Source organism: Myotis nattereri, assembly GCF_964212035.1.
Source record: "Myotis nattereri genome assembly, chromosome: 3".
In the NCBI taxonomy this organism is placed as follows: Eukaryota; Metazoa; Chordata; class Mammalia; order Chiroptera; family Vespertilionidae; genus Myotis; species Myotis nattereri.
Genome location: NC_138077.1, coordinates 215715541 through 215731866, shown reverse-complemented (window position 1 = coordinate 215731866; position 16326 = coordinate 215715541). Strand labels below are relative to the sequence as shown.

The window sequence follows — 16326 nt, the reverse complement described above, 5'->3', positions numbered from 1 at the left end:
GCCCCACCCCTCAAGCATCCTTGTTGGGTCAGAGGTCTCTCGCACTTGGGTGGCCGCTGTGTCCCTGCATCCTGGCCGGAGGTTCCAGCCGGCTGGGCTCCGTCCCCTTGGCCGCTGCATGCGTGGCTCTCGGAGGCCGAGCCACCCCCTTTCGGCCGCTGCCCGCTGCCCGCTGCCCTGCTCGGAGGACGGAGGACGGGGCCAGGACGCCTGGATGCAGAGATGCTGTGTCCATGTGACGTCAGCTCCTGATATCCAGGCCGTGTTTTCGTTGGTGCCTCGGCTGCCGGCTCCAGCTTCCCAGGGGAGCCGGGTACCACCCGGGCCTGGAGACACGAGGAGGCAGGGATGTGAGGCGGGGGCTCCGGCCTGCTTCTCAGTAGCCTCCCTGCCGGGAGCCGCCCGCCTGCTGTGGGGTCCAGGGGACAGGCAGCCCCCCTGAAAGGGCAGGAAAATGCCTGCCTTCGTGCCCCGAGGAGCATAAAGGCGCCTGGGCGGGGGGAGGCGGAGGAGGAGGAGGAGGAGGAGGAGGAGGAGGAGGAGGAGGAGGAGGAGGAAGAGGAAGACGGGTGAGTATTGAGCATCGCTGCCCTCAGCCCGGCCCCGCAGGCCGTGTGCTCGCGGGAGAGCGGGTTCCGGCCTCCTGGCTGCACAGATGTTCCTGGCACCGGCCAGCGCCGGGCGGGCGGGCGTGGGGGGAGCGAGGCCCTTGTTTGCGAGGCTGACGGATGAGCCGGCAGCGAGCGGGGCTGATGCAGGGGCTGCGGCGGCGGCGGCCCCCCCCAGCGGGGTTCGTGCGGGGGCCTGTCCGCGGCTGCGGCTCCGGGAATAACCGGATCTTCACCTGAGCCGCAGGGTGGCGGCCCTGCTGCCCGCGGTGGCCGAGGGCGTCTGCGTGGCTGGCTCCTCGCCGGGGGAGCTGCGGGCGCCGTCCGGCTGCAGCAGGAGCCAGAGCAGCGAGGAGGCACCTGCTCCCGCCGCCGCGTCGGGCTCCGGTTGGCACCGACGACTGCGCGTGGCCCGTGTTGACGTGCGCCGGCTGCTCGGCTCGGCCGGTCCTGGTCGGTCCTGGTCGGTCCTGGTCGGTCCTGGCCGGTCCTGGCCGGGGTGATGCCGCTCTGAGATGGTTGGAGGTAGACGCCGTGCGAGGGGCGTCGCGGCGGGAGGTGGGCTGTGGGTGCTGTGCCGACGTCCATTTTACAAGGTGTTTTTCTGTGAAAACAAACAGGCAGCCCCCCCACCCCACCCCAGGCTGGCGGGGGCCGGGCGAGGGGGCTGGGGAGGGGCACCCCTCGTGTGCCTGGTGCTCGGGAGCCTGGGGGTGCAGGGGTGTGGGGCTGCCCCTCCCCCAGCAGCTGAAGGGCCAGCCCTGCAGACCTGGGTCTCCGGGCAGCTGCTTGTGTTGGGCCTTGAATTGGGGGATGTGGGCTGAGGGGGCGCCGGGCTGAGGGGGCGCCGGGCTGAGGGGCGCCGGGCAGGGGAGCCGGCCTCCGTGCGTGAGCAGCGGAGAGATTCGCTGTGTCATGGTTTCCTCGGGACGACGGGGCGTCTCGGCCTCCTTCTCTCGGGTGCCACAGCTGATGGGAACCCGCAGAGCACAGATGTGCTGCCTGGGGGACCCCGAGCAGGGCCAGGGGGACCCAGAGGAAGATGAGGGACCCAGGCTGGGGCAGGGGACCCAGAGCAGGTCATGGGGGGACCCAGAGGAGGATGGGGGACCCAGAGTGGGATGGGGGACCCAGAGTGGGATGGGGGATCCAGGGCAGGACAAGGGACTCAGGCTGGGCCAGGGGGACGCAGAGGAGGATGGGGGACCCAGGCTGGGGCAGGGGACCCAGAGCGGGTCATGGGGGGGACCCAGAGGAGGATGGGGGACCCAGAGGAGGGTGGGAGGACGGGAAACCTAAGCCGGGACAGGGGGACCCAGAGCAGGACCCCGACTGGGTCTAGTCAGAGCCGGGAACAGGGGACAGGCTGGAGCAGCACCCCTTCTGGAAAGAAGCACCCCCCTTCTCTGATGCCGGCCAAGGGGCTGTGGCTGCCTGTCGCCTGCGCTGTGTCCCGGTCCGACCCGTGTGGGTTTGCCGTAGCCCCGTCTCAGCTGCCAGCCACCGGCCAGGTGCTGCCACCGCGTTCGGAGCTGCCGGCAGTTACGTAAGGAGTCGTGTGTGTTTGCCCGGCTCCGCACTCAGGCTCCCCTTCCCGGCTCCCCCGGCCGCCGGCCGCCTGTGTCTCAGGCCCCCTCTTCGCCGGACGGAGCAGCCAACACCCCCAGCCAGTCCCGACAGGGCGTGCCCAGTGGATGCCACCCCTGGCCACCCTGCTGTCCGGTGGGGACCCCAGCGGAGACTCCCGTCTCACGAACTCCCTCTCACGTGGTGGAGGTGAGGCTGGGTCCCGTCCGCTGGGCAGTCCTGGTCCCCTGGGCGAGCCGAGCCCGGGGAGGCCTCACCGACAGAAGGACCGGTCTCGGGTCTCAGGCCCTGACCTCCGACCTCTGCTGAGGATCAAAGACTCAGGCAGCGGTTGTCTCCTTTCCTGACCTAGAGCGCGGGCTCCGATGGGCGGGGGGCTGTCCTGGGGGTGGGCCACACCCCTGGTCCGTCGGGGAGAAACCTTCCTCCTGGTCCGACGTTTGCACCCAAAGGACAGAGAGCGTCCCCTTTCTGTGCTTCGTGGGGAAGGACGCGTCAGCCCGCCCGGCGGGTCTGCGCCACCTGCTTGGTCCCCGCTGCCTCGGGGCCTTGGCACGTTCCCTCTGCTCCACCCCGGGGCCTGGACGACGCAGGCCTTCGTCGCGTTTGCTGCTTCACGGCAGGGGCAGCAAAAGCTTCGTCCAAAATGAGCCTTCCAACCGGCCGCTCCTCGGACGTTGTTTTTGGTGGTGAGGCCATGGCGACACCCGCCGGGCCGTTTGTCCCTGGACACAGCGGTTTGTTCCTAGGACTTTCCTGAGTACGTCGAGTTGGGCACCTCGTTGAAGACTGGCTTCCCTTCCCTGCCGCCTCCCGGCTGGTCCAGCCTCATTGCCACCCTCCCAGGCGGCCGAACTGGGAGCCGGGGGTCTGCCATTTCCCCGTGCAGAGTCGGGAGGGGTGGGCGTGCCACGCGAGCACACGTCCTGCCTTGGTACTTGTGTCCAAGGAGACAGACGCGGAGGCTGGTTCAACTTCATTTTATTCCTCGTTTATTAGGCGAGTAAGAGGTTGTAGGCTTGTCCTGTGCACCTAAGGGTTGCAGGTTCGATTCCCGGTGGGGGGGGTGGGGGGGGTAGGGGGGGGTGCCTATTGATGTGTCTCTCTCTCTCTCTCTCTCTCTCTCTCTCTCTCAAGTCAGTCAGTCCCTGGGTGAGGATTGAAGTAAAAATAAATGAATGAATGAAGAGGTGGTACTCGTGAAGCCAGTGGGTGGAGGAGGCCGGATTTTACATTTCACTGAATAATTTGGTGGCTTGAATGGGTCTGGTCTTTTTAAAGTTTGCTTTTTATGATGTCTCTTCTGTGGGAAGTTTAAAAAGGTTTGATCTGCAGCAGGATGGAGCCTGCCTGGGCTTCCTGATGGAGGCCTCGCCTGAGCGTAGGCGGTCAGCACCCACCCCTTGCCCGGCCACGGCTCCGGCAGCCCCCGGCCGCCTCTGTTTGCTCATCTGTGAAATGGGCTGTCTGAGGGCAGATGTGGTCACGTGAGCGTGACAGGCGGGGCGGCCGTCCTGGTCCGGAAGCTGCTGTTACCGCCAGAGGCTGGCGTGTGGAGTTTGCCTGGGACGTTGTTTTCATATTTTGAATGTAATTTTGAGTTTGCTGTGTTTATCTTTTAGGGCAGTGGTTCTCAACCTTCCTAACGCCACGACCCTTTAATACAGTTCCTCATGTTGTGGGGACCCCCAACCATACAGTTATTTTCGTGGCTACTTCATCACTGTAATGTTGCTACTGTCATGAATCGTCATGTAAATATCTGATAGGCAGGATGTATTTTCATGGTTACAAATTGAACACAATTAGAGCACAGTGATTAATCACAAAAACAATATGTAATTATAATGGTGTTTTCTGATGGTCTTAGGTGACCCCTGTGAAAGGGTCGTTCGGCCCCCAAAGGGGTCGCAACCCACAGGTTGAGAACCGCTGTTTTAGGGCCTTAACTAGCCCCATGTGGTTTAAAAGAGAACAGGTGTCCCTGGCCACCCCCCCCCCCCCCCGGCCTCCCCGCGGGGCTCACGTCCAGTCCCAGCAGCTTCTCAGCGTTGGTTTCCAGATTTCTGAGTAACACGTTCACGCCGCTGTTTCCAGACTTTTCCGTTTGGGACGTGACGTGGTCCCCTCATCGTGGGACGTGTCCCCTCGCCCCCCCCCCCCCCCCCCCCCGCAGGGTCAGCTCCCGTCGACTGTGCAGTCGCTGCGCGTTCTCAGCGTCATGCTTTCCTCGCTTAGAGTTTCTGGAGTCCTGTCTCCGATTTGACCGTCATCTTCCCAGCAGACAGGGGGCCCTCGGCGCCTGGGACGCCCCTCCTGTGACCTGGGCCCCCGATCACTCCTCTGCCGGCTCCCGCGCGTCCTGAGCCCCCAGCCACCTGGGCCCGAGCTCCAGGGCCGAGGCTCGCGGGGACCCGGGCGGACCCGGGCGGGGAGGTCGGCCTCCCCTCGCGTGGGCGGCACAGGGCTGCGTTGTCGGTTTGCATCCACAGGAAGCTGCGGAGAGGCCCGGGTCCACCCCCTCCCCCCCGCATGCCGGTCCGCCCTGGGTCACCCTGGGTCCTGGTATTATCGAGCTGGGCTTCCCTTGGCGGGGGTGGGGGGGTGGGTGGGTGGGGGGCGCGTTTTGTTTTAACAAAAATGCCCCGGTTGCATTCCGGTGCTCTGTGGCGTCTGTGAAGGGACGACGAGGACGCGGAGCTGCTCTGAGGCCTCGCGGACTCGCGGTGTCAACGGTGTTAACGGTGTTACGGGCACGGTCGCCTCGCCCGGGTGACGCTCACACAGAGCCCGGTGCGGGGGCTCCGAGTGCACACATGCTCACACGTGTGGCATGGCGTGTCCTCAGACATCAGCCCGGCTTCTAGCGGGTGACTGTCCGGGTCCTGCCCGTGGTCCCCAGGCCGGCCAGCGACGGGGCCAGACCCCACCTCTGCCGCCACCCCCTTGGCCAACACGCTTTGTTCATTGTGTCTGTTCTTTGTCACTTGGAGATGCTCGGAGCTGTGCCGGCCGGAGACGGTGCTCCGACCGCAGGACCAGGGCGAGGCCGGTAGCGGCCCCGCACCCCCTCCTGGTGGGACCGCACCCCTGGGGGCTGGGCCAGACCCCAGATCGCTGCTGGGCCATAGTCAGCCCTTGACCAGGGCCAGTCGGCGTCGCCGTGAGGAAGGGCCACCCCTCCCCTCTGTCGTTGCGGGTTCGAGGCCCACGCTCTCCACGTGTGGCAGGCGGGGCCCTGTCAGCGGCTCCCAGCGCGTTAAGGTTTTACTGAGTTTGCTGGGGGGCGTCGGTTATCGGCCGCGTAGGTTCACGTGGACGGTTCTGTGACTCGCCACCTGGGGATCGCCTCCCGCGTGCTGTGTCGGGTCTCCCCCTTTCTGAGGATCCCCGGGTTCTGGCTCAGGGGCTGCAGGACCGCGTGTGCCCTGGGTCCCCCTCGCGTGCCCTCCGGCCCCTCCGGTCGGGGTCTCTCCCAGGCGCCTCCGGGGGAGAAGGGCACTTGGGGACCCTCAGCTCCGCCCCCTTCCTCCCCTCCGGTGCCGTCCGGCTCGGCCCGCCCGCCTGTCACTCCCACCGACCAGGACGGGCAGGCCAGCGGGTCTCCCTGTTCCTTGGTCCCGACTGCGTCTGCGCAGGTGGGGTGGGGACGGTGGGCACGTGTCCAGGCGTGAAGGTGGGCGCTGCCCTCCGGGGGTTCACTTGGGTTTATCTGTTTCTGCTTGCGTTCCGTCTTAGGGCATTTTCTCCACCCTCTCGGTTGTGTCTTACGGGTGGGCGGTGAGGCATTTACGTGGCTCCAACATAGCGACAGGGGAGGACTCCTGCTCCTGCGGCCGCCCCCCTCCCCCCGGCCCCCCCCATGCGCTCAGGTCGGTCCGTGCGGCTCAGCCTTCCTGTGCTGTGAGGTGCGTGCGCCTTCACTCCTTGCTGCCTGAGGGGAGCCTGTGTTACCCTCTTCTACTTCCTTACACTCACCTTTTTTAAAAATAAGTTCTTATTGATTTCAGAGAGGAAGGGAGAGGGAGAGAAACATTAGAGATGAGGGAATCATTGATTCGCTGCCTCCTGCACGCCCCACACTGGGGATCGAGCCCACGACCCAGGCCTGTGCCCTGACCGGGAATCGAACCCTGACCTCCTGGTTCATAGGTCGACACTCAGCCCCTGAGCCAACCGGCCGGGCTCATCTACCTTTTAAAGGTGTGGATGTGGCTACATATTCACCCTGAGGACAAACCAGAGTGGATGTAGCTTTTTACAGCTCAGCGGCCTCAGCGGCAGCATGAAATCCAGGAAAACAACGTGAGCGAGACCCGCCATTCGATGACCCTGTAACGCCTTCTCGCCAGCGTCTTCCAGCTGCCTGCGCTTTGCCGGCTCCTGGGGCGGGGCCGCAGTGTCCGCTGCAGAGGAACCTCCGAGACCATTGCCTCGGTTTCCCTGTGGTGGTCGGAGTGCACCTTCCTTGGCCGCTTAGAACATCCTCTTCTCCCGGCCTCTCACGTGGTGACGGTCACGTCACACACGGTTCTAGGACACTCTTCAGCGTGGGAGGCCTCGCCGTCGGCTCCTGCGTCCTGGGGGGCACAGGTGTGAGGGCTGCCTGGCGGCTGGCACAGGTGTGAGGGCTGCCTGGCGGCTGGCACACGGTGTGAGGGCTGCCTGGGCAGGGGCTTGAAGGTGCCTTTGTTCTGACAGCACGGGCCTTGTGAATAGTGGCTCTCTCCCCGCCCTGCGGGGTGGGGTGGGGGGCGGTTCCTGCCTCAGACCCCTCCGCTCTCCATTCGTCCGCTCTCCTTTCCGATGCTCCCCTGCCTGTGACCTCAGCAATGCGACCTCAGGAAGGTCACAGCTGGTCCTCCTCTCCCTGCCCCAGGCCCCGCCCCTGACCTGATGACCCCGCCTCCTTGGCCTGATGACCCCGCCCCAGGCCCCACCCCTGGCCTGATGACCCCGCCCCAGGCCCCGCCTCCCTGTCCCAGGCCCTGCCCCTGGCCTGATGACCCTGCCCCAGGCCCCGCCCCTGGCCTGATGACCCCGCCCCAGGCCCCGCCTCCCTGCCCCAGGCCCCGCCCCTGACCCGATGACCCCGCCTCCTTGGCCTGATGACCCTGCCCCAGGCCCCGCCCCTGGCCTGATGACCCCGCCCCAGGCCCCACCCCTGGCCTGATGACCCCGCCCCTGCAGGCTGAAGGAGCCTGTAAACAGCCCCCAGGGGCCACAGGGTGGGGGTCATACCCTCCAGTCACCTCCATCCCTGCCCCTCTGCCACTCATCCCCGCCCTCTCTCTGGTCAGCAGGCCCCTCACGCCCTAGCCCTGCCTCTGCCGGACAGCCCCTCCCCATGGCCTCTTCTCTCCCCTCCATCCCGGGAGGCTCTGCTTGGGGGTGCCACCCCTACACAAAGGCTCCCCCTCACTTACCCTCTCTTGGCTCCCAGGCTGGGGGGCCCCGAGAGTGGCCTCTGAGGGTGGCCCACCCCCCTGACCTCGGGCATGTCCTGGGCATTGACTGCACGTCCTTCAGGGAGGGCGGCCCTTCCTGACGGTGATGGAGCCTCACCCAGGGGCCTCCCAGGGGCCCGGCGGGTCGGTCAGGGCGGGCGGCAGCAGCCTGGCCGCGTGGTGTCCCGCTGCCACCTGGGTCAGGCCGCGGAGTCCGGGCTAGCCCGGGGGTCACATGTGCCGCTCGCCGGCCGCCGGGGCCTCGCGCTGCGTCTGGGAAGGAGCCGCGGGGACAGGAGGCTGCAGGCAGCTCCGGAGAAAGGACTTTGCTTTTCGCTTTGGAAGCAGCGTCTCTGGTTGTAAAGTGACAACAGGAAGCCTGGACGGGCGGTGACCGGTCAGGAAGCTCGGACTCGCCTGGTGCTCCCGGGAGAGCGGCTGCTCCGAGTCGCCTGTGGCCTCGTGTGCTTCTTAATACGAAGGAGAAATTAGCACATTCACACCAGGCAGATGCCGCGCATTCACACCAGGGCAGATGCCACTCCTCCCGACGTCGGCACCCGGTCAGGGTTCTGTCCGGGTGGTGGGTCCGGGAACTTGCCAGCCTCTCCCCGGTCTGGGCAGCATGTCCCCAGGTCGCCAGCCTCTCCCCGGCCCGGGCAGCTTGTCCCCAGGTCGCCAGCCTCTCCCCGGCCCGGGCAGCGTGTCCCCAGGTCGCCAGCCTCTCCCCGGCCCGGGCAGCGTGCCCCTCAATTCCGTGCTGTGTTGCCAGGCCCGGCCCCGCTGCACACAGCCTGCCCTGGGTGGTGGGGGTGTTTCCTGGCCGTCTCCCCCCTGGTGCAGAACCCCAGAACAACACTCTGTCCAGGACGAGAAATAAACCCTTTACCATTTAAACGTCTCTGACCAGGAGGCCCTCACGGTAGGTGGGGTCCTTGTCCACGGGGACACGGGGTGCCACACGAACCCCTGCGCCCACCTCTCAGCTCAGGACTGACAGTGGGCGGAGTGTGAGTGACCTGGGAGGACCCGCTGGCCCCGGGGTGTGGCCAGAGCGCTGTGCTCCGGGGCCCTGTGCCCCGTGTCCAGAACTTTCCATCTTCCCAAATGGAAACTGTCCTCATCACACTCACCCCGCCTCCCCCAGCCCTGCACCACCGTCCACTCTGTCTCTGGACCCGACTCCAGGGCCCCCTGGGGGCGGAGTCACAGCCTCTGTCCTTCTGAGCCTGGCCCATGTCACCTCACGGAGCCCGGCGTCCCCGAGGCCCCGCCCAGAGCAGGTGTCCGGATCCCCTCCTAAGGCTGAAGGAGCCCTCATTGTGCGAAATACCACATTTGTGTGTTTGTGGGTTTTTGTTGTTGTTAATTCTCATATGAGGGTATTTTTTCCATTGCTTTTCAGAGAGAGTGGAAGGGAGAGGGAGAGGGAGAGAGAGAGAGAGAGAAACATTGATGTGAGAGAGAAACACATCGACTGGTTGCCTCCCACATGAGCCCTGACCAGGGCCGGGGATCGAGCCTGCACCCGAGGCCTGTGCCCTTGACCAGAATCAAACCCGGGACCTTCGGTGCACGGGCCGGCGTTCTAGCCACCGAGCCACGCCCGCCAGGGCTGAGCTTTGGGATTTTACAGACAGAGACGGCGGGGCCAGGAGGCTGTGGATGATGTAGGGTGTGACTTCCTGAGCCTCACCTGTTCCCGGGAGCGAACAGAACCGGCAGGGTTCACTCGGGGCCTTAGCCGGTCTGTGTGCGACGGGAGCTTGGACACTTAGTTATTTCTGGGCCTGAGGGACGGGCTGTCCGAGGCCCAGTGTCCAGGTCAGTGGGCAGTGAGGCCTGGGGAGGTGGCTCCAGGCGCCTGGGGAGGTGGCTCCCACGCGGAGGCCAGATGTGCTTGCCCGACCCTGGCTTTTCCTCCAGCAGAGATGGGGGGGGGGGCAGGGGAAGAGGGAACGGGGGTATAAGGGAGGGGTCCACTCTGACCTTGGTCTCGCTTAGACCCGGGTGCCGGGAGCCCCGGGTGCTGGGAGCCCTGGGTGCCGGGAGCCCTGGGTGCCGGGAGCCCTGGGTGCCGGGAGCCCCGGGTGCTGGGAGCCCTCGGTGCTGGGAGCCCTGGGTGCCGGGAGCCCTGTGTGCTGGGAGCCCTGGGTGCTGGGAGCCCTGGGTGCCGGGAGCCCTGGGTGCCGGGAGCCCTGGGTGCCGGGAGCCCCGGGTGCTGGGAGCCCTCGGTGCCAGGAGCCCTGGGTGCTGGGAGCCCTGTGTGCTGGGAGCCCCAGGTGCTGGGAGCCCTCCGTGCCGGGAGCCCTGGGTGCCGGAAGCCTCCCTGGCACGCGGACTGCGTTCTGCAGCGTTTGGGGGCAGAGCAGTCAGAAAGACCGATGAGCTAAGGTCCGTGCAGAGCTGGCTGTGTGAGCTGTCACAGGGGTGGGTGCTGGCAGTGCTGGTGCCGAGCGTGTCCTTTGAGGTCACCAAGCACCGGCTGACTGAGGGACTGGGCCCATGTGCCCCAAGGGAGTCGGCAGCCAGCCCTTCCCAGAGGCTGGGGGGGGGAGGGCTTGGGGTGCAGCGAGGAGCAGGCCAGGGAGCAGGCGGGGCTCTGCCTCCTGGCGTCAGTAGCTCCTGCTCGTCCAGCTGACCAAGGTTCCGCTCTCCACGCGGACGTCCAGGTCTCCCCGCCCTGGCCCTCCCTGACCTGTGTGTGGGGGCCGTGGTGTCCCAGGGCCTGGGAGGATTGGGATGCACCCAGTCTGGGGGGGCGGTGAGGTGGACTTTGGGGAGACGGCAGAGCCAGCGGCACAGGCTGCCCCCCGCCCCCATCAGGAGCTGGTGGTCTGAGAAAGTTTGTGCCTCGTGGGCCTTGCTCTGTGTACAAAGCAGGACAGGTGTGCACAGTGGATGGGTGTATATGGTGGGACAGCATGCACACGGGGCAGGTGTGCACGGAGGGGTAGGTGTGCCTAGAGGGGCAGGTGTTCACGGAGGGGCAGGTGTGCACGGAGAGGTAGGTGTGCACGGAGGGGCAGGTGTGCATGGAGGGGCAGGTGTGCCTAGAGGGGCAGGTGTGCACGGAGGGGCAGGTGTGCACGGAGAGGTAGGTGTGCACGGAGGGGCAGGTGTGCCTAGAGGGGCAGGTGTGCATAGCAGGATAGGTGTGCACGGAGGGGCAGGTGTGCACGGAGAGGTAGGTGTGCACGGAGGGGCAGGTGTGCCTAGAGGGGCAGGTGTGCATAGCAGGATAGGTGTGCACGGAGGGGCCGGTGTGCCGGCTCCTGCAGGTGGCGCTCGGCCTGTGGGAGTCACGCCGCCGCTGCCCTTTCGGGAGCTGAGGGCTGTGCTGGGCGGCGGTGGGGGCTCCGCTCTCACAGCCGCGCCTGCCCCGGAGGCCTCTGTCCGGGTGACTGTGAAGCAGGTTTTTCGACTCGGAGCCTCCCCGGCCGAACCCGCACCCGGCGACAGAGCCCGGGTGCCCTGCCTCTCGGAGACGCCGAGCCAGCCGCCTGCCCCCTCGCGACCGGCTCAGAGGCGCCTGCGCTTGGGCCTAATGACACACCACCCGTCTCTGGGCTGTGATTTGGGCTCCCGGAGGGGCTCGTCGGGAGAAGTGGGTCCTGGAGCCACACCACTCGGGGTCACCTGGCAGCCTCGCCATCTCCCCTCAGAACGAGCAGTCGCCCTCCCACCCCCACACCCAGCAGGAGAGCTGTTGTTTCCCCGTCCGAGGCTGGTCTCGGTGTGGCATCGGGAGTTTCCCTCCTCGGGCCCTGCCACCCGTCCGTCCGCCCATCCCTCCCTTCCACGCCCACCAGTGGCGGCCGCCGAGGGCGCAGACGCGCACAGACGGGCAATTTAAAGCTCCAGGTCGCAATTAGTGTGTGTGGCCGTCACCGCGGAGCCGGGGAAAGGCTGGCTGGGGCAGGTGTGGCTGGCGCCGCGGTCCTAGGAGGGCCCAAGGGTGCCCTGTGAGGGGGAGCTGGGAGGACGGGATGCCTGGCTGAGGAAGGCGCGGCTGGGGTCCTCCAGGTGTGGGCGCAGCCGTGCCAGGCCCTGGGGTGGGCCTGGGGCTGGTGAGAGGCCGGGAGAGCCTTCGGAGGCCGGGGCTGCCGGGGGGCCTGTCTCCTGTCCCCGCGATCGGACACCATTGTCCGCGTCTGTGACGCGAGGAGCAGAGCTGTTCCGCACGAGAGTTTCAAAGCACAGCCGACCCCTCGCTGCCCGGCTCCGTCCGCTGCGCCTGAGTTTCCTCTGCGGTCCCAGCGCCAGTTTTGCTGAAACTTCCAGAATCTGCCGCGTGAAGAGCACGCACGTCCGGGACCAGCAGCGGGGCCTTCACGGAGGCGGTGGGTCCTGCGCGCGGCCCTGGTCGCCCGCCACCTGCCGCCCCCGCGCCCTCGTCCCGGCCCCCAGGCCCGGCCGCTGCCCTTTGCTGCTGCCCCTCCCTCCGTGGCCTCCGGGTGGCTCCTGGCGCTGCCTCCTGTCCGCTCCGAGGACAGCCCTTCCCCGTGCAGCTCCTGTTGCCCCGCCCCCCCCCCCCCCTGCCGCCACGGGAGGATGTGGTGATGGAGCCCTTGGGGGGTGTCAGCTGGGCTCCCTCCGAGAGGAGAGCAGAGAATGAGGCTGCCCGCCCCGGCCGGTGGGACTCCGTCCTTCCTGCGTCCTTCCCACCGTCCTTCCCACCGTCCTTCCTGCGTCCTCCCCACCGTCCTTCCTGCGTCCTCCCCACCGTCCTTCCCACCGTCCTCCCCACCGTCCTCCCCAGCGTCCTTCCCACCGTCCTTCCTGCGTCCTTCCCACCGTCCTTCCCACCGTCCTTCCACCGTCCTTCCTGCGTCCTTCCCACCGTCCTTCCCACTGTCCTTCCCACCGTCCTTCCTGCGTCCTTCCCACCGTCCTTCCCACCATCCTTCCCACCGTCCTTCCCACCGTCCTTCCTGCGTCCTTCCCACCGTCCTCCCCACCGTCCTTCCCACCGTCCTTCCTGCGTCCTTCCCAGCGTCCTCCCCACCGTCCTCCCCACCGTCCTTCCCACCGTCCTCCCCAGCGTCCTTCCCACCGTCCTCCCCACCGTCCTCCCCACCGTCCTCCCCACCGTCCTCCCCACCGTCCTTCCCACCGTCCTCCCCACCGTCCTCCCCACCGTCCTTCCCAGCGTCCTCCCCACCGTCCTTCCCAGCGTCCTCCCCACCGTCCTCCCCACCGTCCTCCCCACCGTCCTCCCCACCGTCCTTCCCACCGTCCTCCCCAGCGTCCTTCCCACCGTCCTCCCCACCGTCCTCCCCAGCGTCCTTCCCACCGTCCTCCCCGACCGTCCTCCCCACCGTCCTTCCCACCGTCCTTCCCGACCGTGAAGCCTCCCGAGCCCCATGTAAACCCTGAGTCTGCGTTTACTGGTGACACCTAGGGGCTTTCCCCTGGTAAATTCTTAAAACCTTTCGAAAGGCTGCATTTCAGAGAAACCGGCCCCGTTTTTGTGCTTAATCCCTGAAGCTGTTTTGAATCTCAAACCTGATTTAAGAAATCTGACGAGCTGTGCGGGCGGCTCAGTGGGTGGGAGCGTCGTCCACACACGGGAGAGGGGGTGGGTTCAATCCCCGTTCGGGGCGCATACGGGAGGCAACCAATGGATGTTCCTCCCTCACATCGATGTTCCTCTCTTTCTCTCTATCTCTCTCTCTCTCTCCCTCCCTCCCTCTCCTTTTGTCTCCCCTAAAATCAATAAAAACATACCCCTGGGCGAGGATTTAGAAAAAGAAAAGAGCCCTGGCCGGTTTGGCTCAGTGGATAGAGCATCAGCCTGTGGACTGAAGGGTCCCGGGTTCGATTCCCGGTCAGGGCACATGCCTGGGTTGTGGGCTCGATCCCCAGTGTGGGGCGTGCAGGAGGCAGCCGATCAATGATTCTCTCATCATTGATGTTTCTCTCTCTCTCTCTCCCTCTTCCTTCCTCTCTGACATCAATAAAAAGATATTTAAAAAAAGGAAAAAAAGAAATCTGAAGAGCACACGCCTGGCCGAGCCCTCTCGCTGGGGAGGCTGGTGGCCCCTGCCCTCCTCCAGGGGGGCCCTGGGCCCCGGGCACGTGCGACCCCTTCCCCTCCTCCCCTTGGATCTTGTCCTGAACCCACGCCTGCTCCCCGGGGGTGGGGGGGGTGCGGATGCTCGTTGACTCGTTCTTGTTTTAGTTCGTTTCCTCACTCGTTCACCCGCGGGGCCAGGCAGCTTCAGCGGGGCCTGGCCGTGCCGCCACCAGCTGTGGCCCCGGAACAGGCTTCAGGTTCCTCGTGCCACGTCCCCTTCCCGTGAAACCAGGGCCAGCGGTGCCCCGAGTGGCGGGAGCCCCTTCCCTGCTCCCTGCTGCTCCTCGCCCAGCAGTGGCCACGAGGCCCCTCCTGGGTGTCCGTCATCCCCAGGACAGGGCCCGGGAGGGAGACCCGTCAGGGACGCCAGCCTGCACCTCCGCCAGCCCCTGGGACGTGTGCTCTGCGTGCGTGTGCATGCGTGTGTGTGCGTGTGCGCGTGTGTGTGTGTTTTCCTACCCACGGTTACCCTCGTTCTGTGGCTCCGCTACGTGGAGGTTAAGGATCCAATGGGCTTTGGGAATACAGGGCTGACCAGGAGTCCAGGCATCGCCATGGTCTCACCAGCCGGCAGCCCTGCCTGTAAACGGGATGGTGCTGCCTCCTCAGGGGCTTTGCGGGGAGGAAAAGGTTCAGGGCATCCTGGTCTGGAACAGCATCGCTGCACAGCGGACCCAGCGTGGTGTGGACTAGACACACGGTGGGTGGGGAGTAGACACACGGTGGGTGCGGACTAGACACACGGTGGGTGCGGAGTAGACTCGGTGGGTGTGGACTAGACACACAGTGGGTGTGGACTAGACACACAGTGGGTGTGGAGTAGACACAGTGGGTGCAGACTAGACACACAGTGGGTGCGGAGTAGACAGAGGGGGTGCGGAGTAGACACACGGTGGGTGCGGAGTAGACACACGGTGGGTGCGGAGTAGACACACAGTGGGTGTGGAGTAGACACACAGTGGGTGGGGAGTAGGCACACGGTGGGTGGGGAGTAGACACACGGTGGGTGGGGAGTAGACACACGGTGGGTGGGGAGTAGACACACGGTGGGTGCGGACTAGACACAGTGGGTGCGGAGTAGACACACGGTGGGTGCGGAGTAGACACAATGGGTGTGGACTAGACACAGTGGGTGCGGAGTAGACACACGGTGGGTGCGGAGTAGACACGGTGGGTGCGGAGTAGACACGGTGGGTGCGGAGTAGACACACGGTGGGTGCGGAGTAGGCACACGGTGGGTGGGGAGTAGGCACACGGTGGGTGCGGAGTAGACACACGGTGGGTGCGGAGTAGACTCGGTGGGTGTGGACTAGACACACAGTGGGTGTGGACTAGACACACAGTGGGTGTGGAGTAGACACAGTGGGTGCAGACTAGACACACAGTGGGTGCGGAGTAGACAGAGGGGGTGCGGAGTAGACACACGGTGGGTGCGGAGTAGACACACGGTGGGTGCGGAGTAGACACACAGTGGGTGTGGAGTAGACACACAGTGGGTGGGGAGTAGGCACACGGTGGGTGGGGAGTAGACACACGGTGGGTGGGGAGTAGACACACGGTGGGTGCGGACTAGACACAGTGGGTGCGGAGTAGACACACGGTGGGTGCGGAGTAGACACAATGGGTGTGGACTAGACACAGTGGGTGCGGAGTAGACACACGGTGGGTGCGGAGTAGACACGGTGGGTGCGGAGTAGACACGGTGGGTGCGGAGTAGACACACGGTGGGTGCGGAGTAGGCACAGGGTGGGTGGGGAGTAGGCACACGGTGGGTGCGGAGTAGACACACGGTGGGTGCGGAGTAGGCACACGGTGGGTGCGGAGTAGACACACGGTGGGTGCGGGCTAGACACATAGCAGAGATACACAGTAAATATAAATAGGTACACAGTTGATAGAGTATCCTCTATCTCTACTAATAATAGAGGAATGTGCAAATTGGCTGGGTCGCTGTCACCTACCAACCAGTCAGGACAGGGGCGGGGCCGCAGCAGAGAGCTCTCAGCACGCCTGCTCTGGGGGTCCGAAGAGCGTGGAGAAGAAGGGAGAGCAGATAGGCAGTTAGGGATCAGGCCAGGAGGGGAGAGCAGTTAGGGCCATCAGGCCGGCAGGGGAGCAGTTAGGGGCATCAGGCAGACAGGCAGGTGAGCAGTTAGGAGCCAGTGGTTCCAGATTGCGAGAGGGATCCCAGATTGGAGAGGGTGCAGCCGGGCGGGGGGACCCTCCCCCCAACCCCGTGCACGAATTTCATGCACTGGGCCTCTAGTCTATATAATAAAAGCCTAAGCCAGTGGTCGCCAACCTTTCGGACCTCATGGACCACCAGTGGTCCACTGGTAAGCAACCATTACGGTGGAACGACCAGAACGACCAGTCACTGTGATGCGCACTGACCACCAGGAAGCAGACGCTCAATGCAGGAGCTGCCCCCTGATGGTCAGTGCACTCCCACAGGGGGAGCGCCGCTCAGCCAGAAGCCGGGCTCACGGCTGCTAGTACAGCAGTGGTGGTGGGAGCCTCTCCCGCCTCCGTGGCAGCGCTAAGGAGCAGCCAGCCAAGCGGTAAGGAGCCGTGAGCAGGTGGGCGGTAAGGAGCGAGGGTCCCG

At 65.6% G+C, this 16326-nt stretch overlaps 1 protein-coding gene across 7 annotated transcripts in view; it reads left to right on the top strand.

The window, feature by feature from the left end:
* PRKCZ (protein kinase C zeta) overlaps positions 1-16326 on the top strand; it is a 60285-nt gene that overhangs the window by 11833 nt on the left and 32126 nt on the right. For 2 of the 7 annotated variants that reach the window (XR_013995816.1, XM_081088277.1), the window contains exon 1: positions 329-569. The exons of 2 other annotated variants lie outside the window; for them this stretch is intronic. Coding sequence is in view for 2 of the 5 variants with exons in the window: in XM_081088276.1 (XP_080944402.1) it covers positions 1124-1133 (10 nt within the window). In the remaining 3 variants the exon portion in view is untranslated. Of the gene's footprint in view, positions 1-328; positions 570-694; positions 1134-16326 lie in introns of those variants that run through there. 3 more of the 7 variants (XM_081088276.1, XR_013995817.1, XM_081088275.1) reach the window with 3 other exon arrangements.